Source organism: Cetorhinus maximus, unplaced genomic scaffold (genome assembly GCF_964194155.1).
Source record: "Cetorhinus maximus unplaced genomic scaffold, sCetMax3.hap1.1 HAP1_SCAFFOLD_1334, whole genome shotgun sequence".
Lineage (NCBI taxonomy): Eukaryota > Metazoa > Chordata > Chondrichthyes > Lamniformes > Cetorhinidae > Cetorhinus > Cetorhinus maximus.
Window position 1 is genome coordinate 66,622 of NW_027597275.1, and position 23,055 is coordinate 89,676.

Consider the following 23,055-nt stretch of genomic DNA (forward strand, 5'->3'; position numbering starts at 1 on the left):
GACAACATTTGCTAAATAATAGAGCTATACAAAATCGTGAGGGGCATAGATAGGGTAGATAGGAAGAAACTTTTCCCCTTAGTGGAGGTCTCAATAACCAGGGGCATAGATTTAAGATAAGGTGCAGGAGGTTTAGAGGGGATTTGAGGAAAACCTTTTTCACCCAGAGGGTGGTTGGAATCTGGAACACACTGCCTGAGGGGGTGGTAGAGGCAGGAACCCTCACAACATTTAAGAAGTATTTAGATGAGCACTTGAAACTCCGTAGCATACAGGGCTGTGGGCCAAGTGCTGGACAATGGGATTAGAATAGCTAGGTGCTTGATGGCCGGCACAGACACGATGGACCAAAGGGCCTGTTTCTGTGCTATATAACCCTATGATTATGACTCTAATCCACAATGTGCTAAGAATTTCGCTGACAACCAATTTAAGACTGGCAGCTGGGCTCAGTGTGGTGCATTTGCATGTACTGGAAGCTACATATATTAATACACAGGGCCCTGTTCTTTGCAGACAGAAAGAACATGTACACGCATTGCACCTGTTTCATCTAAACAAAATAAGTGGCAGCCATTCGCTTAGGGCAATGCCTTGACCAATCAGGATCAAGCTGCCTAGTTTAAATTTCAAACAATGCTTGGCAGTTAACTGTCAGTCAGACTCACTGGTGCATTCTCCATGGCAATGCCTCTACCAATCAGAGTCCACTTGCCAACCAATCAGCACTCTCTTCACATACAGTGTAAATGGTTGGACTTCCCACGATATTGGTATTCTTGTGGTGTCCTGATGAGTGCAAGAAGAGAAGCTTCGACATGTCCCTTTTTTCAGCAATGAGAGAATAGTCATCCCGAGAACACTCCAGCTTGAGATTCTTCAAAGACTTCGCCAAGGTCATCTAGGAATAACAAAACATCATGCACAGCGATCAGCCTGCTAACCAGGCATTACTCGCTCGATGGAAGAAATAATTTCTAACCGTCTAACTTGCGTCATAAACAGCCAACAGCAAAAAGAGCCACTATTACCCTCTGCTTTTCCATCAAGGCTGTGGAAGTGAATTTCGGGGGAAAGCCTTCATTATTGTCATTGATCACCGCTCACCGTGGTTTGAACAGATTGCACAGTATCACACCAGGAGCAATCATCCAACCCCTCAAGAGAATTTATGCTGGGTCAAACTCCTGGAACTCCCTCCCTAACAGCACTGTGGGTGTACCTACACCACATGGACTGCAGCAGTTCGAGAAGGCAGCTCACCACCACCTTCTCAAGGGCAACTAGGGATGGGCAATAAATGCTGGCCCAGCCAGCGAAGCCCACATCCCGTGAATGAATAAAAATACCAAAAACGAAAACATGGCACCCTGGACATTGTAATGTCCGACAATGGGCCGTAATTTGCTAATGAGCTATTCCACAATTTCGCAAATGAATATGGCTTCATTCATGTAACTCGTTCACCCCGCTTCCCTCGAGAGAATGGAGCAGCTGAGGGAGGGGTACGAATTTGTCAAAGGTTTATTGAAGAAAACCAAAGGCCTTACTCTGGCTCTTCTGAGTTATCGAAACTCACCACGACAAAATGGTTTCTCACCATCAGAGTTGGGAACGGGCAGGAGATTACGAACCCAGATTCCATCTCTAGAATGGGAACTCAAACCCAATCTCACCGCGAACCACCACGAGAGGGTAAACAGTGTGAAGAAGAACAGAGAAACAACGAGGCTCGGAACCTCACAGGCACAGAGCGTGTGAGCTGCCAGTGCTGAAGTCCGGGGACGGAGTACGGTCCTGAGACCAACAGAAAAGCTCCACAGCCGAGATCGTACAGGATTGAGGCAGACCAGGATATCATCAGGAGAAACCACAGCGCCTTAACATCCCTGGAGAGAAGGCCAATGGAAGCTTGGACTTACCGCACAGATCATGAGCAAGAAGAAGAGAGCCTGACTGCAAGCTGTACAGTCACCCAGGAGGAGAGTACACACTGACCGAAGGGAGAGAACGGAATACCCTCGACCTCGAAAGCAGATCAGAATGAGGTCAGGGAAATTGGTCAAGACACCTCAGAGACGAACCCGGTGAAGTCTGAGACTTTGGAGGGAGATGCCGGAGGATGTGAATATGGTGGGGATAAAGACTTGGGGGGAGATGTAGAGTAAAGGGTTAACATCAGAAGCATACATGATGCTGATGTAATAATGATGTCAGATCACATGACTGAGAAGTAAGTGAGATCTGGAAGGAGGAGAAGCTCCAGCCTCCTGCAAAGGCCTGAAGTATAAATCCCCGCTGGAAATAAAGAGTCAGGGTTTTGAGAAACTACAGACTCGAGCAGCATATTTTGGGAGAACAGGCAATCCCCAAAACCCCCATCTAGACCCCGACCACATGGTGAAACATGTCCTAATGTCTCCTTAGGTGACTTGATGTCACACTTTGTTTTATAATGCTCCTGTGAAGCACCTTGGAACGTTTCATTACGTTAAAGGTGCTATGTAAATGCAAGTTGTTGCTAATGTTCCTCCCCAGCCGCACCAACCCTGAAAGATGCCCACCCACCCTGCCTCATCCACCTCCTCAGGGTAACTGGATCGATTTGAGCTCGGACTCCCTGCCCACTCTGATACTTTTCCATGTGACTTTCATCAGCTTCTTGTGAAAGTTAATCCATGACAAATTTACACTTTTGTTAAAAGAGATTTTCTTTTCTTTCTGTTCCCGCTCTTGACAGACCTAACCAGCTCACGCTCGCCGCCCAGCCTCCCACTGTCCGCCTGGGAGATCTCCCCTCGCTCCTAAGGCCCTGATCCCTCCTCCTCCTCCTCTTGTCCTGCTTTCCCGCTCAATCTTAATTCCCCGCTATCCCATTCTCCCGCCCTTTCCCCTATCGCCCTCCCTCCCCTCTCGTTATCCCTCGCCTCCCCACAACCCCCTCCCCTTCCACCTTCTCCTCATGCCCTCTCTCCTCTCACTCCCATCCCCCCCCACCCCCCTCCGTCCTCGTTTTGATTTGGAGTCCCCAATCCCATTGGTGGAGGTGGGGGGGGGGGATAAAAAGCTGCTTCTCTCTGGGTCAGTTTGACTATGACGGCCAAATACCAGGGGAGGTGGGTGGGGGGACATGTTTCGGTCTTAAAGGCCCCTAATGCCTGCCCTCCCATCCTACTCAAATTGTATTTCAACCCCGTTTAAAGTTAGAATCTTAGCAGGCCAAAAGGCACAGTGAAAAAGTGGAGCTTGCGTTGCCAGAGCAACAGTACCTCTGCCTGAGCCCAGTCAATGGGAACAGGTAAATGGAGCCTGAGTGAAAGGGCCGACTGTCAGCAGTCAGACAGGCCCGTACCAATTCTCAGGGGTATCGTGTTCCTTTCCCTGGCCTGACTGCTCCCTCTCTCTCTCTCTCTCTCTCTCTCTGTGTGTGTGTGGAGAGATTCAGGGAGTCTCTCCTCATCACCGCACTGCACCTGAATCGCAGGCCGCTCCTGGCCCAACCGGGCCTCAGGAACGGGTACAGCTGCCTCCAAGGAGGGAGGAAGGCTCCCAGATAAAAGGCCCATTATGACAGCCCATCTGGCGTCTTGGGTTACAGGATTGAGCTGCTGCTTTCAAAGATCTGGGGCAGGTGGAGCGAGAAACAATCGTGTAACCTGAGAAAATCGAGGCCGCGGCCCTGTTGTCTTTTTGTTTCTGGGATGGTGGGTCGGTGGGGGGGGGGTGGAATTAATGCTGAAGGAACTCGTTTCAGAGCACATCACACAGCAAGCTTTTGAAGTTTAATTTGAAGAGCTGAGAGGTTACAGAACTGACTGACTGATGATGTGACTCAACAGCCAAAATAATCTCTCTTCCTCTCCAATTTCCCATCTCGCCTCCTAGGGCACTGACTCTCACTGGGGTACGGGTCCCACACACACTGACTCTCACTGGGGTACGGGTCCCACACACACTGACTCACTGGGGTACGGGTCCCACACACACTGACTCTCACTGGGGTACGGGTCCCACACACACTGATTCTCACTGGGATACGGGTCCCACACACACTGACTCTCACTGGGGTACGGGTCCCACACACACTGACTCTCACTGGGGTACGGGTCCCACACACACTGACTCTCACTGGGGTACGGGTCCCACACACACTGACTCTCACTGGGGTACGGGTCCCACACACACTGATTCTCACTGGGATACGGGTCCCACACACACTGACTCTCACTGGGGTACGGGTCCCACACACACTGACTCTCACTGGGGTACGGGTCCCACACACACTGACTCTCACTGGGATACGGGTCCCACACACACTGACTCTCACTGGGGTACGGGTCCCACACACACTGACTCTCACTGGGATACGGGTCCCACACACACTGACTCTCACTGGGGTACGGGCCCCACACACACTGACTCTCACTGAGGTACATGTGATAAACACTTAGCTGGTTGGTACATTGCTTGAGTGCCTCTTGTTATTTGTTAGTCCAATCAGTAGGTGTCGAGTGGCTAAAATAAAAGAAAAATACTGCGGATGCTGGAAATCTGAAATATAAACAGAAAATGCTGGAAAAGCTCAGCAGGTCTGGCAGCCTCTGTGGAGAAAGAAACAGAGTTAATGTTTCGAGTCTATATGACCCTTCTTTGAAACTTCCATTGGGCGGGGAGAAGACTCCTGCCCAAAGAAGTGAACAGAGAGGCAATGACGATGCAATAGGAGCTCAACATCATTCCGAGCTCGAAACTCATTATTGAGTTGCTATCGACTGTGGAGGCAGCACAGTTAAAGCTGCTCCGATGTCACAATGAAGGGTCACTGGATGAGGCCTGGGGCCAGGCCCGAACTCATTTATTGGCCACCACATTGCCTTATTAATATTTGTGATTTTACCACAATGCCCCTATTAACATTCAAAAATGTACCGTCAAATCTTCACTAATATTCATGTGTATATGATACTCAAGTTAACATTCTGAGTTTTACCGTTATAACCTTAGTAATATTCACATAATCACCATTGGCCTTGGTATTATTTGCATTTCATCACTGTACTTATTATTATTCATATTTTGACACACTGTCCTCGTTAATATCCACAAAATTACTTAGACAATCTTTATTAATATTCAATTCCTCACAAATATCCCGATTAATATTCATATTGTGCCTGTCTGTTTCAGGTCCCATGTGTAACATTAACATCGATGAGTGTGCATCAAATCCCTGTCACAATGGAGGTACATGCAAAGACGACATCAACAGCTTCACGTGTATCTGTCCTGAGGGTTATCACGACTTGGTGTGTTTCTCCGAAGTGAACGAGTGTAACAGCAACCCCTGTATTCATGGAGAGTGTAAAGACAACCTCAACGGGTGTGTGTCACTCCATCGCTTGATTTCTATGCAGGGGAGAGGAGGGGCTGATTAGAGGAGTATAGTGAGGGAGAAATGAAAGGGAGCTTTACTCTGTATCTAACCCCGTGCTGTACCTGTCCTGGGAGTGTTTGATGGGGACAGTGTAGAGGGAGCTTTACTCTGTATCTAACCCCGTGCTGTACCTGTCCTGGGAGTGTTTGATGGGGTCAGTGTAGATGGAGCTTTACTCTGTATCTAACCCTGTGCTGTACCTGTCCTAGGAGTGTTTGATGGGGTCAGTGTAGAGGGAGCTTTACTCTGTATCTAACCCCATGCTGTACCTGTCCTGGGAGTGTTTGATGGGGTCAGTGTAGATGGAGCTTTACTCTGTATCTAACCCTGTGCTGTACCTGTCCTAGGAGTGTTTGATGGGGTCAGTGTAGAGGGAGCTTTACTCTGTATCTAACCCCGTGCTGTACCTGTCCTGGGAGTGTTTGATGGGGTCAGTGTAGATGGAGCTTTACTCTGTATCTAACCCCGTGCTGTACCTGTCCTGGGAGTGTTTGATGGGGACAGTGTAGATGGAGCTTTACTCTGTATCTAACCCTGTGCTGTACCTGTCCTGGGAGTGTTTGATGGGGTCAATGTAGATGGAGCTTTACTCTGTATCTAACCCTGTGCTGTACCTGTCCTGGGCGTGTTTGATGGGGACAGTGTAGATGGAGCTTTACTCTGTATCTAACCCCGTGCTGTACCTGTCCTGGGAGTGTTTGATGGGGACAGTGTAGAGGGAGCTTTACTCTGTATCTAACCCTGTGCTGTACCTGTCCTGGGAGTGTTTGATGGGGACAGTGTAGATGGAGCTTTACTCTGTATCTAACCCCGTGCTGTACCTGTCCTGAGAGTGTTCGATGGGGAGAGTGTAGTGGGTACTCTGGACAATTCTGACTCTGTTCTTCTCTCCGACAGGTACAACTGTGAGTGCAGCCCTGGTTGGACCGGCACAAACTGTGACGTGAATGTTAACGAGTGTGACTCTCACCCCTGTGTTAATGGGGGGACATGTCGGGACATGAACAACGGCTACCTGTGTGACTGTCGCCCAGGTTTCCGCGGTAAGGAAGGGGTGATTTTTACCCAGATGGTGGGTTGTGGAGTGGGGGCCAGGTAGAGTGGGTATCAGGGTTAGGACTTTCTCTGCTGCATGTCACTGTGTTCAGTATCTTGAGCCTGTGGCTGAACTGTCTTTTCCACAGCATTGGGAGCCCAGGCAGTGAGTGCTGTATGTGCAGTGAGTGCTGTATGTGCAGTGAGTGCTGTGTGCTGTCCAGCTGTGTGGGGCATCACAGCTCTTTGTTGAAATGTTTGTCACTGTGTGAGTGTTTACGTTTGTCTGTGACTGTGTGTGTGTGTGTGTGTGTGAGAGAGATTCTGTGTGTGTGTGTGACTCTGTGTGTATGTGTGAGAGAGACTGTGTGTGTGTGTTTGCCTGCGTGCGTGTGTGTGTCTGTATGTGTGTGTGTGACTCTCTCCAAACCTGTGTGTATGTGTGTGTGTATGAGACCCTCTGTCTGTGCGTGTGACTCTCTGCTGTGTGTGTGTTTGCGTGTGTGCGTGTGTGTGTGTGTGACTCTCCCTCTATCTGTGTGTCTATTTGTGTGCATGTGTGACCCTCTGTCTCTGTGTGTCTGTATGTGTGTGTGCACGACTCTATGTGTGTGTGTGTATGTGTGTGCGTGACTGTGTGTGTCTGTGCGTTGGGGTGTGTGTGTGTTTCTGTGGGTATGTGTCTGTGTGTGGATGTGTGTGTGTTTCTTTGGGTGTGTGTATCTATGTGTGTGTGCGTGACTGTGTATGTGTGTGTGTGCATGACTGTGTGTGCATGTGAATGTGTGTGTGCACGCATGTGTGTGTATGTACGCACATGTGTGTGTGCATGACTGTGTGTGTGTGCGCGTGACTGTGTTTGTGCGTGAGACAGTGTGTGTGTGCACGCGTGACTGTGTGTTTGTGCATGTGACTGTGTGTTTGTGTGTGGGTGTGTCTGTGGGTGTGTGTATTTCTGTGAGTGTGTGTGTGTGTCTGTGTGTGTGTGTGTGAATGTATGTGAGTCAGTGTGTGAGTGTTTGTGTGTGACTCTGTCTGTGTGTGTGTGTGTGACTGTGTGTGTGTGTGTGACCATGTGTGTGTGAGAGAGACTGTGTGTGTGTGTCTCTATATGTGTGTATCTCTATATGTGTGTGTGTCTGTATGTGCGTGTGTCTGTATGTGTGTGAGACTGTGTGTGTAGGTGTGTGTGACTGTGTGTGTGTGTGTGTGAGAGAGACTGTGTGTGTGTGTGTGTGTGTGTGTGTGTTTGCATGCGTGTGTGTGTCTGTATGTGTGTGTGTCTGTATGTGTGTGTGTCTGTGTGTGCCTGTATGTGTGTGTGCCTGTATGTGTGTGTGTCTGTATGTGTGTGTGTCTGTATGTGTATGTGACTGTGTGTGACTGTGTGTAGGTGTGTGTGTGTGTGTGTGTGTGTGTGACTGTGACCGGTGGGCAGGGAGGAACAACATGGCGAGAAAATCAAAACTCTGTTTCAAGCCGTCATGAAACCAGTTTGTGATCATCTGCTCCACCCGTCAATGCCGGGCCGCATTTCCCACCACTGCACATTGGGAACCCATTATTAATACTTTAGCATCTCATTATAAGCCCTGCTCGCTGGGATCACACCCCCACGATCACACCGACATGATTCACAACTGTACATAAGCAACGTCCACCTGGCGAGCTGCACTTCACTCGGGACCTAGAGGTTTGTTTGCCTACCTTGCCTCGGTCAACACTCGCGATCATCAGCGCCAGGCTTCACAGGCAGCACCACATCACTTTTACAGGGGCTCACGGGCAGGTCTCTACCTACCAGACCAGCCACATGTGGGTGGGGTTTCAATGGCTGCAGGGCCAGGGCTTGCTTGGGGAAGGGGAGAAGTGGCCTCAGGTAAGGGAAGAGGCTGCAGGACAAGAGCTGTACTGGGGAAGGAGGGTATCCCAGGGTGTGTGGGGTGGGGGGCTCATGTTGATCTGTGCAAGTGGCCTCAAGATGGTGAGGGCTGAGGAGGCAGTCTCCAGAGGAGATGAGGCGGGATGGAGATGTGAGGGTGTGTGTGAGAGAGTGAGTGGTGATGTTCCTTGAGCTGGCAGTGAGTGAGATGCCAGTGAATGTGTGATGGCCTGTTGAGTGTGTGAGTCTAGAGTGATGAGATGGTTGCCTTACCCTGGCAGCATGGATGAGACCATTCAGCCTCTATCTGCATTGGATGGCCAACCTCCTGTGTGCAGCATTGGCACTGACCACCACTGCCATCGCCTCCCAAGCCAGAGTGCTGAGACTGATGGGCCTCCTGTGGCCAGAGCGGGGGTAGAGGACATCATGGTGGGCTCCATGGTGTCCAGAAGGTGTCCCAGGGCTGTGACACTGAATTCGGGGAGGGCTGCACTCTTCCTGGCTTTTGGGGCCACAGGCATTGAGAAGTGTGCGCGCGGCTGCAGTTTGAATGTGGTGCCTTGCGAGAAGAAGCAATAAGGTAATGGAGTGGCGGGTAAATTGGAGGCTGCCCACCAGTGAGACGGCATGTTTCCTGTGGCTACATAATTAGTGAGGCGGGAATGGGACAATACAGCGCGAAAACCCACCATTGACCTGCCCTCTACCGCACATTGTACAAATCTGGGATGATTCCACCATGTGTGTGTGTGTGTGTGTGTGTGTGTGTGTGTGTGTGTGTGTGTGTGTGTGTGTGTGTGTATATATGTGTATATGACAGAGTCTCTCTCTGCCTGTGTGTATGTGACTCTCTCTACCTGTGTGTGTATGTGTGTCTCTCTCTACCTGTGTGTGTGTGTGTGTGTGTGAGAGACTCTCTCTGCCTGTGTGTGTGTGATTCTCTCTACCTGTGTGTCTGTATGTGACTCTCTCTGCCTGTGTGTATGAGTCTTTCTGCCTGTGTGTGTGACTCTCTCGACCTGTGTTTGTGTGTGTGTGACTCTCTCTGTGTGTTTGTGTGTGACTCTCTATGCCTGTGTGTGTGTGTGCATGTGTGTGTGACTTTCTCTGCCTGTGTGCATGTGTGTGTGACTCTCTGTCTGTCTCTGTGTGTGTGACTCTCTCTGTCTGTCTCTGTGTGTGTGACTCTCTCTGTCTGCCTGTGTGTGTGTGACTCTCTCTGCCTGTGTGTGTGACTCTCTCTATTTGTGTGTGTGTGACTCTATTTGTGTGTGTGTGACTCTCTCTATTTGTGTGTGTGTGACTCTCTTTACCTGTGTGTGTTTTGTGTGTGTGTGTGAGACTCTCTACCTGTGTGTGTGTGTGTGTGTCTCTCTGCCTGTGTGTGACTCTCTGTCTCTGTGTCTGTCACATTCTCTCCTCACTTTTTCTTCTTGTTTTTCTCTCACAGCCTCACTTTCTCTGACACACTCACTCTCTCTGTCTCTTTCTCCTTCTTTATCTCCCATAGTCTTTCCTCTCTCTTACTCTCCCTCCACTCCCTTTATCTGTGGCTCTGTGTGTTTGTCTCTCTCTCTCTGTCTCTCTCACTCTTTCTTTCCCTTTCTCTCTCTCTCTCTCTGTCTCTCTTTTCCTTTCTCTCTCTCATTCTGTGTCTCCTCTCTCTCTTTCCCTCACTCTCTCTCCTTCTCTCCCTCTCTCTCCCACTCTATTACTCTCTCTCCCTCTCTCTCTCTCTCTCTCTCTCTATCTCTTCCTACCTCTCTCTCACAGTCTCCTTGGGTGTGGTGGAATCTGTATAGTTTTTCCACTGACGCCTTTGTTTCTGTTTCAGGACCCAACTGCCAGACGAACATCAATGAGTGTGCGTCCAACCCCTGCCTGAATCACGGTAGCTGCATTGACGATGTGGCTGGATACAAGTGTAACTGTGTCTTACCATACACAGGTAATGGAGCCGAGGCCAGGCTTCCTGGGGTCACTCTGCCTGAGGGCTCAGACAATAAATGCCGCAGCCATTCTGCAACCTCATTAGCTAAAAACACCATAGAACGTTCTGGAGTCTTGAAAGGCTTTGTACAATAAAAGAAGAAAGATCTTCATTCCTATAGCACCTTTCACCTCCTCAGGGTAGCCAAAGTGTTTTCGGGCCAGTGAAGTCCCTTTGAACTTTAGTCACTTTGGTAACATAGGAAACGCAGCAACCAGTTTGCACACAGCAAGATCCCACAACCATCAGTGAGATAAATGACCAGATAATTTGTTTCTTGGAATATTGGTTAAGGAATAATTATTGGCAAAGACACCTGGGAGAATTCCCCTGCTCTTTTTCATTTGTGGCCATTTATATCCACTCGAGAGGGCAGATGGGACAACACTCCCCCAGTACTGACCCTCCGACAGTGCGGCACTCCCTCAGTACTGACCCTCCAACAGTGCAGCACTCCCCCAGTACTGACCCTCCGACAGTGCGGCACTCCCTCAGTACTGACCCTCCAACAGTGTAGCACTCCCCCAGTACTGACCCTCCGACAGTGCAGCGCTCCCTCAGTACTGACCCTTCGACAGTGCGGCGCTCCCTCAGTACTGACCCTTCGACAGTGCGGCGCTCCCTCAGTACTGACCCTTCGACAGTGCGGCGCTCCCTCAGTACTGACCCTCCAACAGTGCGGCGCTCCCTCAGTACTGACCCTCCAACATTGCAGCACTTCCCCAGTACTGACACTCCGACAATGCAGCACTCCCTCACTACTGACCCTCCAACAGTGCAGCACTCCCTCAGTACTGACCCTCCGACAGTGCAGCACTCCCTCAGTATTGACCCTCCAACAGTGCAGCACCCTCAGTATTGACTCTCCGACAGTGCAGCACTCCCTCAGTATTGACTCTCCGACAGTGCAGCACTCCCTCAGTACTGACCCTCTGACAGTGCAGCACTCCCTCAGTACTGACCCTCTGACAGTGCAGCACTCCCTCAGTACTGACCCTCTGACAGTGCAGCGCTCCCTCAGTACTGACCCTCTGACAGTGCAGCGCTCCCTCAGTACTGACCCTCTGACAGTGCAGCACTCCCTCAGTACTGCAGTGGGCGTGTCAAGCTGGATTTTGTGCTGAAGCCTCTGGAGCGGGACTTGTACCCAGAATCTCCTGGTTCAGAAATACCGACCACGGAGTCATGGCCGATACCTTCACGCTAAAGTCATGGGATCTTCCAGCACAGGGAGGCCATTCAGCCCCTTGTGGCAGCTCTTTGAGAGAGCAGTCGTGCTGTTCCCACACCGCCCTTATTCTGCCCCTCACCCTGCAGGCTCCACCTCCTCGGGGACCTTCCTGACTCCCCCTCTTCAAATTATTTACGGAATCAGCTACCACCCTTTCAGATCGAGCACCCCAGATCCTGTCGGCTCTGAGTGAAAACAACTCCCCTGACCATCCAGCTGGACCTTTTTTAGGTCGAGGACCTCTGGCCGGTGACCCACTCGCCGGAGGGGAACTTCTCTCCTCCGGCGGCCTTATCAAAACCCCTCGTTATCTTGAACCCTCCATGAGGTCATCCCGTCACCACCTCTCTGCTCCGAGGGGAACGGCTCGGACCTGCTATCTGGAAATTGCTCAGCCACTCGTCGGCCTGACTGTGTCTCCAGCTCCATCCAGCCCCTGGCTGCTCGTGCCCTGCCCAGGCATGTGGTATCTGGGCAGGTTTGTATCTGCCTTCTTGACTTCTGCAGTGCCGGGGAAGGCAAAGCTGTGCCGGGCCCCAATCTGGGATAAACAGACGGCAGATTTCCGGCTGAGGGCTCAGATCATGAGAGGCCGCTGATTCCCAACTTCCTGCTCCCTGGAATCACTGCCACGCCGGGAACAATTGCTGGATGTGGCGTCACCTTTCCTGTCCCCCCCGCACAGGGTTTCCATGGAGTCGGACAGGGGATAAGTCACTGACAGGGCACAGCGGAGAAACAACATTGTTTTAAAAATCGTCACCACGGCAGAAAGAAACTGTTCACCTCCAAATGTTTAATCCTTTTCAAAAGGCAGCTTGCCCACTGTGACATACTTCACCTGTTCCGCCATCCCTTTGTCGAGTGCAATGGGGGCTATACAGCTGGAGTGAGTTACAGCAGAAAACCTCCCGAGCTTGGCTCCCGTCACTGCCCAGGGACCCCTGCTGGACAGCTCAGGCATTGAGAGAGTCAGTGTGTGTGGGACCCGTACCCCAGTGAGAGTCAGTGTGTGTGGGACCCGTACCCCAGTGAGAGTCAGTGTGAGTGGGACGCGTACCCCAGTGAGAGTCAGTGTGTGTGGGACCTGTACCCCAATCAGAGTCAGTGTGTGTGGGACCCGTACCCCAGTGAGAGTCAGTGTGTGTGGGACCCGTACCCCAGTGAGAGTCAGTGCATGTGGGACCCGTACCCCAGTGAGAGTCAGTGCATGTGGGACCCGTACCCCAGTGAGAGTCAGTGTGTGTGGGACCCGTACCCCAGTGAGAGTCAGTGTGTGTAGGACCCGTACCCCAATCAGAGTCAGTGTGTGTGGGACCCGTACCCCAGTGAGAGTCAGTGTGTGTGGGACCCGTACCCCAGTGAGAGTCAGTGTGCGTAGGACCCGTACCCCAATCAGAGTCAGTGTGTGTGGGACCCGTACCCCAGTGAGAGTCAGTGCATGTGGGACCCGTACCCCAGTGAGAGTCAGTGTGTGTGGGACCCGTACCCCAGTGAGAGTCAGTGTGTGTGGGACCCGTACCCCAATCAGAGTCAGTGTGTGTGGGACCCGTACCCCAGTGAGAGTCAGTATGTGTGGGACCCGTACCCCAGTGAGAGTCAGTGCATGTGGGACCCGTACCCCAGTGAGAGTCAGTGTGTGTAGAACCCGTACCCCAATCAGAGTCAGTGTGTGTGGGACCCGTACTCCAGTGAGAGTCAGTGTGTGTAGGACCCATACCCCAGTGAGAGTCAGTGTGTGTAGGACCCATACCCCAGTGAGAGTCAGTGTGTGTGGGACCTGTACCCCAGTGAGAGTCAGTGTGTGTGGGACCCGTACCCCAGTGAGAGTCAGTGTGTGTAGGACCCGTACCCCAGTGAGAGTCAGTGTGAGTGGGGCCTGTACCCCAGTGAGAGTCAGTGTGTGTGGGACCCGTACCCCAGTGAGAGTCAGTGTGTGTGGGACCCGTACCCCAGTGAGAGTCAGTGTGAGTGGGGCCTGTACCCCAGTGAGAGTCAGTGTGTGTGGGACCCGTACCCCAGTGAGAGTCAGTGTGTGTGGAACCTCCTCTCTCTCCTGCTGTTCAAAGGTGAAAGCAAGAACGTAAGAATAGGAGCAGGTGTAGACCATTTGGCCCGTTGAGCCTGCTCCACCATTCAAAATGATCATGGGCTTCAACTCCATTTTCCCGCCCACTCCCCATATCCCTTAATTTCCTGAGACCAAAACTCTGTCTATCCCAGCCTGAAATGTATTCAACAACGGAGCATCCACAACCCTCTGGGGTAGAGAATTCCAAAGATTCACAACCCTTCGAATGAAGTAAATTTCTCCTCATCTCAGCCCTAAATGATCGGCCCCTTATCCTGAGACTGTGCCCCCATTTCTTAGATTCCCCGACCAGTAGAAACAATCTCTCAGCCTCCACCCTGTCAAACCCCTTCAGAATCTTGTAGGTTTCAATGAGATCGTCTCTCATTCCTCTAAACTCCATAGAATATAAACCCAATTTACTCAGCCTCTCATCATAGGACAACCCCCTCATCCCAGGGACCAATCTAGTGAACGTTCGCTGTACCACCCCCAGTGCGAGTACAGTGATACCATTCACTCCGGGACTCTGCTCTGCAGCAACCTTCACTTTTCTATGCGTGTTGCAGTCTGGAGCTATGGACAGTGATGGTAGAGGCTCCAACATTCTTTCCATCCCATGGCTGACCAGGAATCTCTCCCACTCTTCCCACCTGCCATGTGTTGGAAGGATTTGCTGGTCGATAATCGACCTGTTTGGCCACGTTATGAATGTATCTTCCTTGGCCATCAAGCCCCGGAGTGGGACTTGAACCCTGAGCTTCTGACTCAGAAGCAGGGATTCCTCCCACTGCACCACAAGACCTAATGCAAGTATATTCTTTCTTAAACATGGAGACCAAAACTGCACACAGTATTCCTACTGCAGTCTCACCACATTTGTAGAAAGACATTTTCATTCTTGTTCTCCAATCTCCTTGCAGTAAAGGCCAGTTATTCAAGGAGGAATCACTATCAAACCTAATGCTGCCCTTGTCGAGGGGATGCGTTTCTGTAACAGATCCACTCACTTCCCCCCCATCGCTAGCTGAGATGAATTAGAGAATTCCCACTCTCCCCTGGTGTTGCCTCACTCCACAACACGATCCCAGTGTCAGGCTTGATATCTTTTGCTCTGTGTGTTTTGTGTTCACTTTGTACTTATTGTGACTCTTGTCCACAGGTGTGAATTGTGAGGACGTTCTGGCTCCGTGCTCCAGTGAGCCGTGTAAAAATGGTGGCGTTTGCCAGGAGTCTGAAGATTATGAGAATTTCTCATGTGGCTGCCCAGAGGGATGGCAAGGTACAAAGAGCACTTCGTCACTCACAGAGCGTCCCTCATACAGCATCACTCACAGAGCGTCACTCACACAGCATCACTCACACAGCGCCACTCACACAGCACCACTCACACAGCGCCACTCACACAGCATCATTCACACAGCGTCACTCACACAGCATCACTCACGGAGCATCACTCACACAGCGTCCCTCACACAGCACCACTCACACAGCGCCACTCACACAGCACCACTCACACAGCATCACTCACACAGCATCACTCACGGAGCATCACTCACAGAGCGCCACTCACACAGCATCACTCACACAGCATCACTCACACAGCGTCACTCACACAGCATCACTCACGGAGCATCACTCACAGAGCGCCACTCACACAGCATCACTCACACAGCGTCACTCACACAGCGCCACTCACACAGCGTCACTCACACAGCGTCACTCACACAGCGTCCCTCACACAGCGCCACTCACACAGCATCACTCACGGAGCATCACTCACAGAGCGCCACTCACACAGCGCCACTCACACAGCGTCACTCACACAGCGTCCCTCACACAGCGTCCCTCACACAGCACCACTCACACAGCGCCACTCACACAGCATCACTCACACAGCGTCACTCACACAGCATCACTCACACAGCGTCACTCACACAGCGTCACTCACACAGCGTCCCTCACACAGCGTCACACACAGCATCACTCACACAGCGACACTCACACAGCGCCACTCACACAGCATCACTCACACAGCATCACTCACGGAGCATCACTCACGGAGCATCACTCACACAGCGTCACTCACACAGCGTCCCTCACACAGCGTCCCTCACACAGCGCCACTCACACAGCGCCACTCACACAGCATCACTCACACAGCGTCACTCACACAGCGTCACTCACACAGCGTCACTCACACAGCGTCACACACAGCGTCACTCACACAGCGCCACTCACACAGCGCCACTCACACAGCATCACTCACACAGCATCACTCACACAGCGTCCCTCACACAGCGTCCCTCACACAGCGCCACTCACACAGCACCACTCACACAGCGCCACTCACACAGCGCCACTCACACAGCATCACTCACACAGCGTCCCTCACACAGCGTCCCTCACACAGCGCCACTCACAAGCGCCACTCACACAGCATCACTCACAGTGTCCCTCACACAGCGCTACTCACACAGCGCCACTCACACAGCATCACTCACAGTGTCCCTCACACAGTGTCCCTCACACAGTGTCCCTCACACAGTGGCCGTCACACAGCGCCACTCACACAGCGCCACTCACACAGCGCCACTCACACAGCGCCACTCACACAGCGCCACTCACACAGCGTCACTCACACAGCGTCACTCACACAGCGTCACTCACGGAGCGTCACTCACGGAGCGTACTGACGGAGCGTCACACACAGCATCACTCACACAGCGACACTCACACAGCGTCACTCACACAGCATCACTCACACAGCGTCACTCACAGCATCACTCACGGAGCGTCACACACAGCGTCAGTAACACAGCGTCACTCACACAGCATCACTCACACAGCGTCACTCACACAGCGTCACTCACAGCATCACTCACAGAGTGTCACTCACACAGCATCACTCACAGAGCATCACACGTAGTGTCCCAGCATGATATGTAACAGACAGAGCATCACACCGACATCAAACACACACACTGCCCCCACACGACCCCAGTCTCTTGCATAAGTTGTGCTCTGGGCAGAATTAATGAGAGAATTCCTTGTCTACCCAGGCCAGACCTGCGAGAAGGATGTGAATGAATGTGTGAAGAGCCCGTGTCTCAATGGAGCCACTTGCCAGAACTCGATGGGTGAATTCCAGTGCGTCTGTCGGCAGGGATACACCGGGACTATCTGTGAAACTGATGTGGATGACTGTCAACCCAGTAAGTAGAGAGAGACCGAGAGTAAGAGAGAGAAAATGACTGAGAGAAAGAAACTGAGAGAGAAAGAGAGTAAGAGAGACCGAGAGAAATAGGGCACCTTCAACAGTGCAGCACTCCCTCAGTACTGACCCTCTGACAGCGCAGCACTCCCTTAGCACTGAACCTCTGAAAGTGCAGCACTTCCTCAGAACTGACCCTCTGACAGTGCAGCACTCCCTCAGTACTGGCCCTCTCACAGTGCAGCACTCCCTCAGTACAGGCCCTGCGACAGTGCAGGACTCCCTCAGCATCGACCCTCCAACAGTGCAGCACTCCCTCAGTACAGGCCCTGCGACAGTGCAGGACTCCCTCAGCATCGACCCTCCAACAGTGCAGCACTCCCTCAGTACAGGCCCTGCGACAGTGCAGGACTCCCTCAGCACCGACCCTCCTACAGTGCAGCACTCCCTCAGTACAGGCCCTGCGACAGTGCAGCACTCCCTCAGCATCGACCCTCCTACAGTGCAGCACTCCCTCAGTACTGGCCCTCCCACAGTGCGGCACTCCCTCAGTACTGGCCCTCCCACAGTGCGGCACTCCCTCAGTACTGACCCTCCGACAGTGCAGCGCTCCCTCAGTACTGACCCTCCGACAGTGCAGCACTCCCTCAGTACTGACCCTCCGACAGTGCAGCGCTCCCTCAGTACTGACCCTCCGACAGTGCAGCACTCCCTCAGTACTGACCCTCCGACAGTGCAGCACTCCCTCAGTACTGACTGTACGACAGTGCAGCACTCCCTCAGTACTGAACCTCTGACAGTGCAGTTATCCCTCAGTACTGACCCTCCGACAGTGCAGCACTCCCTCAGTACTGACCCTCCGACAGTGCAGCACTCCCTCAGTACTGAACCTCTGACAGTGCAGTTATCCCTCAGTACTGAACCTCCGACAGTGCAGCTCTCCCTCAGTACTGACCCTCCGACAGTGCAGCACTCCCTCAGTACTGGTGTCTACCTCATCGACCAAGCTTTTGGTCAGCTGACCTAATATCGCAGTTTGTGATTGGGTACAAAACTTTGCCCGTGACAGGGCTCGGGATTTTAAAGGTACGATCTGAATGCAGGTTGTCGTTTCTTGATTCCCTGTTTGGAAATAACACATTGCTGATCTTCCCCGCAACAGATCCCTGCCATAATGGCGGCTCCTGCTCTGATGGCGTTAACACCTTTATCTGTTCCTGTCTCCCGGGTTTCCGTGGTCCCAAGTGCGAGGAGGATATTAACGAGTGCGCCAGTGACCCGTGTAAAAACAACGGCAACTGCACCGACTGCGTTAACAGCTACACCTGTACCTGTCCCCTGGGCTTCAGCGGCATGCACTGTGAGAACAACGCGCCTGACTGCACTGAAAGGTGAGCACTGTGGGCATGGGGAGAACCGTGAGTGAGGGTCGGGGGGTGGCCAGGGTGCAGGAAGAGAGGATAGGGGAGGGGGAGAGAGAGAGGGGGGCCAAGGGAGAGCAGTTTTGGAGGGACACAACTGCTCACTGCCTGGCACGTAGTAGAGGGGAGGGGGAGGACAACTAACCAAGAACCCGGTCGAAGAGGTCGGTTTTAAGGAGGCCCTTGAAGGAGGAGAGAGAGAGAGGGGGAGAGGATTGGGGAGAGAATTCCAGAGGTGAGGGACCAGGCAGCTGGAGGCTAATGGCGTGTTCCAAATTCTGGGAGGTTCTGACGGAGTGAATCAAGAGAAACTGTTTCCAGTGGCAGGAGGGTCGGTAACCAGGGGGACACAGATTGAGGAGAATCGGGAAAAGAACCAGAGGGGAAGATGAGGAGAAACGTTTTTACACAGCGAGTTGTTGTGATTTGGAAGGCGCTGCCTGAAAGGGCGGTGGAAGCAGATTCAATGATAATTTTCAAAAGGGAATTGGATAAAAACTGGAAGGGAAAAAAATGACAGGGATATGGGGAAAGAGCAGCGTGCGTAGGATTAATAGGATAACTCTTCAAAGAGCTGTGGGCTGTATGACCTCCTGTGCTGTAAGCTTCTATGATAGTGTAAAATGCTAAATCTGAATTCCTTTTCTCACAGCTCCTGTTTTAATGGGGGGACTTGTATCGATGGAATCAATACCTTCAGCTGCCTCTGTCCAACTGGTTTCACAGGCAGCTACTGCCAACATGACATCAACGAGTGTGACTCCAAACCATGTCTCAATGCTGGCACCTGTCAGGATAGCTACGGTACCTACAAGTGTACCTGTCCCCAGGGCTACACCGGCCTCAACTGTCAGGTAAACACAAACCGACTGAGCCGCTGGCTCTCTGAACCCTCCCTCCAGAATGGGAGGGCGGTCAATGTGGTTCCTGGGGGGAGAGGTGGGGGGCAGGGGTTGTGGGGGGGTGGGTTGGGGGTCAAGGAGGACTGGCCTTTTACAGAATAGGTGAGAGAGCCTTGGGATGGCGCCTGTGGCAAGGGCATGATTGGGGTGTGCTGTGGACACAAAAGATTGAATAGTTTGACACTGCTCAGTGTCCGGGCATGCACTGGGAGAGCGGCTACTCAGGTGGAAGGTGCTCAATGAGGGCTCAGTGGCTCTGGGGTGGGGCAAGTGGGCCTGGGGCTTGTAAAGGACCATTTTACCAACGAAAGAATCCTTTACTGAAAGACAGCGATTAGGGAGAAAAAAGAGGATTTATGTTTGGAGACAGAGGGCATGGCTGAGTTATTAAATCAACACTTTACATCTGTCTTTGCCAAGGAGGAAGATGCTACCCAAGAGAAGCGGTTGAGAAATTGGATGGGCTAAAAATTGGTAAAGAGGAGGTATTGGATAGACTGGGCTTTTTAAAAATTCATTCATGGGGTGTTGGTGTCGCTGGCTAGGCCAGCATTTATTGCCCATCCCTAGCTGAGAGGGAATTTAAGAGTCAACCACATTGCTGTGGGTCTGGAGTCACATGTAGGCCAGACCAGGTAAGGACAGCAGATTTCCTTCCCTAAAGGCCATTAGTGAACCAGATGGGGTTCTTATGACAGTCAGCAATGGTTTTGTGGTCACTATTAGACTTTTTAATTCCAGATTTTTTGCCATGGTGGGGTTTGAACCCAGGTCCCCAGAGAATTACCCTGGATCTCTAGATTGTCACTAGTCCAGCAACAATACCACTATGGCACCGCCTCCCCATAAAGAGTTGATAAGTCGACAGAACCAGATGGGATGTACCCGACTATTCTGAGGGAACTAATGGTGGAAATTGTGGAGGCACTGGCCATAATCTTCCAATCCCCCTTAGATACAGGGGTGGGGCCAGAAATCTGGAAAATTGCTAATGTTTCAGCCTCATTCAAAAAAGGGCATAAGGATAAACCCAGCAACATCAGATCAGTCAGTTTAACCTCAGTGGTGGGGAGGATTTTAGAAACAATAATTTGTGCAACATTAACTACACACAACAATCACTGGCACAAGGGTGGATTAATTAAGGAAAGCCAGCATGAATTTGTTAAGGGAAAATCGTGTTTAACTAACTTGATTGAGTTTTTCGATGAGGTAACAGAGAGGGTTGATGAGGGTAATGTGGTTGATGTGGTGTGCATGGACTTCCAGAAGGTGTTTGATAAAGTGCCACATGATAGACTTGTCAGCAAAGTTAGAGCCCATGGAATAAAAGGGACAGTAGTAACACGAATGCAAAGTGGCTGAGTGACAGGAAACAGAGAATGGTGGTGAACAGTTGTTTTTCGGACTGGAGGAAAGTTATACAGCAGGGTTCCCCAGGGGTCTGTAATAGGACCCCTGCTCTTCCTGATATATATTAATGACCTTGACTTGGGTGTACAGGGCACAATTTCAAAATTTGTAGTTGTTACAAGAGTTGGAAATATTATGAACTGTGAGGAGGACACTGATAGACTTCAAGAGGACATGAGCAGGTTTGTGGAATGGGCAGACAAGTGGCAGATGAAAGTTAGTGTAGGGAAGCATGAAGTGAACGAGGAGAGACAATATAAAATAAAGGGTACAATTGTAAAGGAGGCACAGGAACAAAGCTAGGGACTTAGGGTGTATGTGTATAAATCATTGAAGGTGGCAGGATGAGTTGAAAAAGTTGTTAACAAGGTGTTTTTAAAAAAATGGAATCTTTCCTGGGATGTGGGTGTCACTGACACAGTCAGCATTTATTGCTCATCCCTAATTGCCTGGGCCTCTGGATTTCTAGTCCAGTGACATTACCACTACACCACAGTCTCCCCCCAGGATCCTGGGTTTTATAAATGGAGAACACAAGAATACAATAATTTAGAGCAGGAGTAGGCCATTCGGCCCCTCGAGCCTGCTCTGCCGTTCAATAAGATCATGGCGGATCTGATTGTGGCCTCGACTCCACTTTCCTGTCTGTCCCTTGACTCCCTTGTCAATCAGAAATCTGACTAACTCAACCTTGAGTATATTCAGTGACCCAGCCTCCACTGCTCTCTGGGGAAGAGAATTCCAAAGAATAACGACCCTCTCAGAGAAGAAATTCCTCATCATCTCCGTCTTAATGGGAGACCCCTTATTTTTAAACTGTGTTCGCTAGTTCTAGATTCCCCACATGGGGAAACATCCTCTCAGCATCCACCCTGTGAAGCCCCCTCAGGATCTTATATGCTTCAATAAGATCACCTCTCATTCTTCTAAACTCCAATGGGTATCGGCCCAACCTACTCAACCTCTCCTCATAAGACAAACCCCTTCATCCCAGGAGGCATAGAGTACAAAAGCAAAGAAATTATGTTAAACTTGTATAAAACTCTGGTTCAGCCTCAGCTGGAGGATTGTGTCTAGTTCTGAGCGCCACACTTTAGGAAGGATGTGAAGACATTAGAGAGAGGGCAGAAAAGATTCATGAAAATGGTTCCAGGGATGAGGAACTTCAGTTAGCTGGATAGACTGGAGAAGCTGAGATTGTTCTTCTTCGAGAAGAGAAGGTTGAGGAGCTTTGGTAGAGGTATTCAAAATCATGAGGGCATCAGGACAGAGTAGACAGGGAGAAACTGTTCCCATTGGTGGAAGGACCAAGAACCAGAGGGCACCGATTTAAGGTGATTGGTAAAAGCAGCAATGGCTTTGGATTCACTGTCTGTCTGTATTTACTTTCCAGAATCTGGTGCGTTGGTGCGATTCGTCACCCTGTAAGAATGGCGGCACGTGTTGGCAGACGGGCACCACCTATCGGTGTGAGTGCCGCAGCAGCTGGACTGGGCTGTACTGTGATGTGCCCAGTGTGTCCTGTGAGGTGGCTGCCAAACAGCAAGGTAACCCCCCTCTCTCCACACACCCTCCAACACCGCACACCCCCACCCCATCCCTCCAACACCCAAAACCCCCACCCCACCCCATCCCTCCAACATCCAAAACCCCACCCCACCTCCAACACCCCCACACCCCACCCCACCCCAACACCCAAAACCCCCACCCCATCCCTCCAACACCCAAAACCCCCACCCCATCCCTCCAACACCCAACACCCCCACCCCCACCCCATCCCTCCAACACCCCCACCCCATCCCTCCAACACCCCACACCCCCACCCCATCCCTCCAACACCGCACACCCCCACCCCATCCCTCCAACACCCAAAACCCCCACCCCATCCCTCCAACACCCAAAACCCCCACCCCATCCCTCCAACACCCAACACCCCCACCCCCACCCCATCCCTCCAACACCCCCACCCCATCCCTCCAACACCCAAAACCCCCACCCCATCCCTCCAACACCCAAAACCCCCACCCCATCCCTCCAACACCCAAAACCCCCACCCCAACCTTCCAACACCCCACACCCCCACCCCCACCCCATCCCTCCAACACCCCCACCCCATCCCTCCAACACCCCACACCCCCACCCCATCCCTCCAACACCCCACACCCCCACCCCATCCCTCCAACACCCCACACCCCCACCCCATCCCTCCAACACCCCACACCCCCACCCCATCCCTCCAACACCCCACACCCCCACCCCATCCCTCCAACACCCCACACCCCCACCCCATCCCTCCAACACCCCACACCCCCACCCCATCCCTCCAACACCCCACACCCCCACCCCATCCCTCCAACACCCAAAACCCTCACCCCATCCCTCCAACACCCAAAACCCCCACCCCAACCTTCCAACACCCCACACCCCCACCCCATCCCTCCAACACCCAAAACCCCCAC

At 51.8% G+C, this 23,055-nt stretch overlaps 1 protein-coding gene across 1 annotated transcript in view; it reads left to right on the top strand.

The window, feature by feature from the left end:
* The window catches only part of LOC144676067 (uncharacterized), a gene marked incomplete at its 3' end in the record, with an annotated part of 75,846 nt that extends 53,703 nt beyond the window's left edge, over positions 1 to 22,143 (top strand). Inside the window, exons 13-20 of the mRNA XM_078536580.1 lie at positions 5,188 to 5,380; positions 6,332 to 6,477; positions 10,189 to 10,302; positions 14,809 to 14,928; positions 16,709 to 16,861; positions 18,023 to 18,251; positions 18,934 to 19,135; positions 21,990 to 22,143. Coding sequence (XP_078392706.1) covers positions 5,188 to 5,380; positions 6,332 to 6,477; positions 10,189 to 10,302; positions 14,809 to 14,928; positions 16,709 to 16,861; positions 18,023 to 18,251; positions 18,934 to 19,135; positions 21,990 to 22,143 — 1,311 coding nt within the window. The remainder of the gene's footprint in view (positions 1 to 5,187; positions 5,381 to 6,331; positions 6,478 to 10,188; positions 10,303 to 14,808; positions 14,929 to 16,708; positions 16,862 to 18,022; positions 18,252 to 18,933; positions 19,136 to 21,989) is intronic.
* Between the last annotated feature and the right edge of the window lie 912 nt (positions 22,144 to 23,055).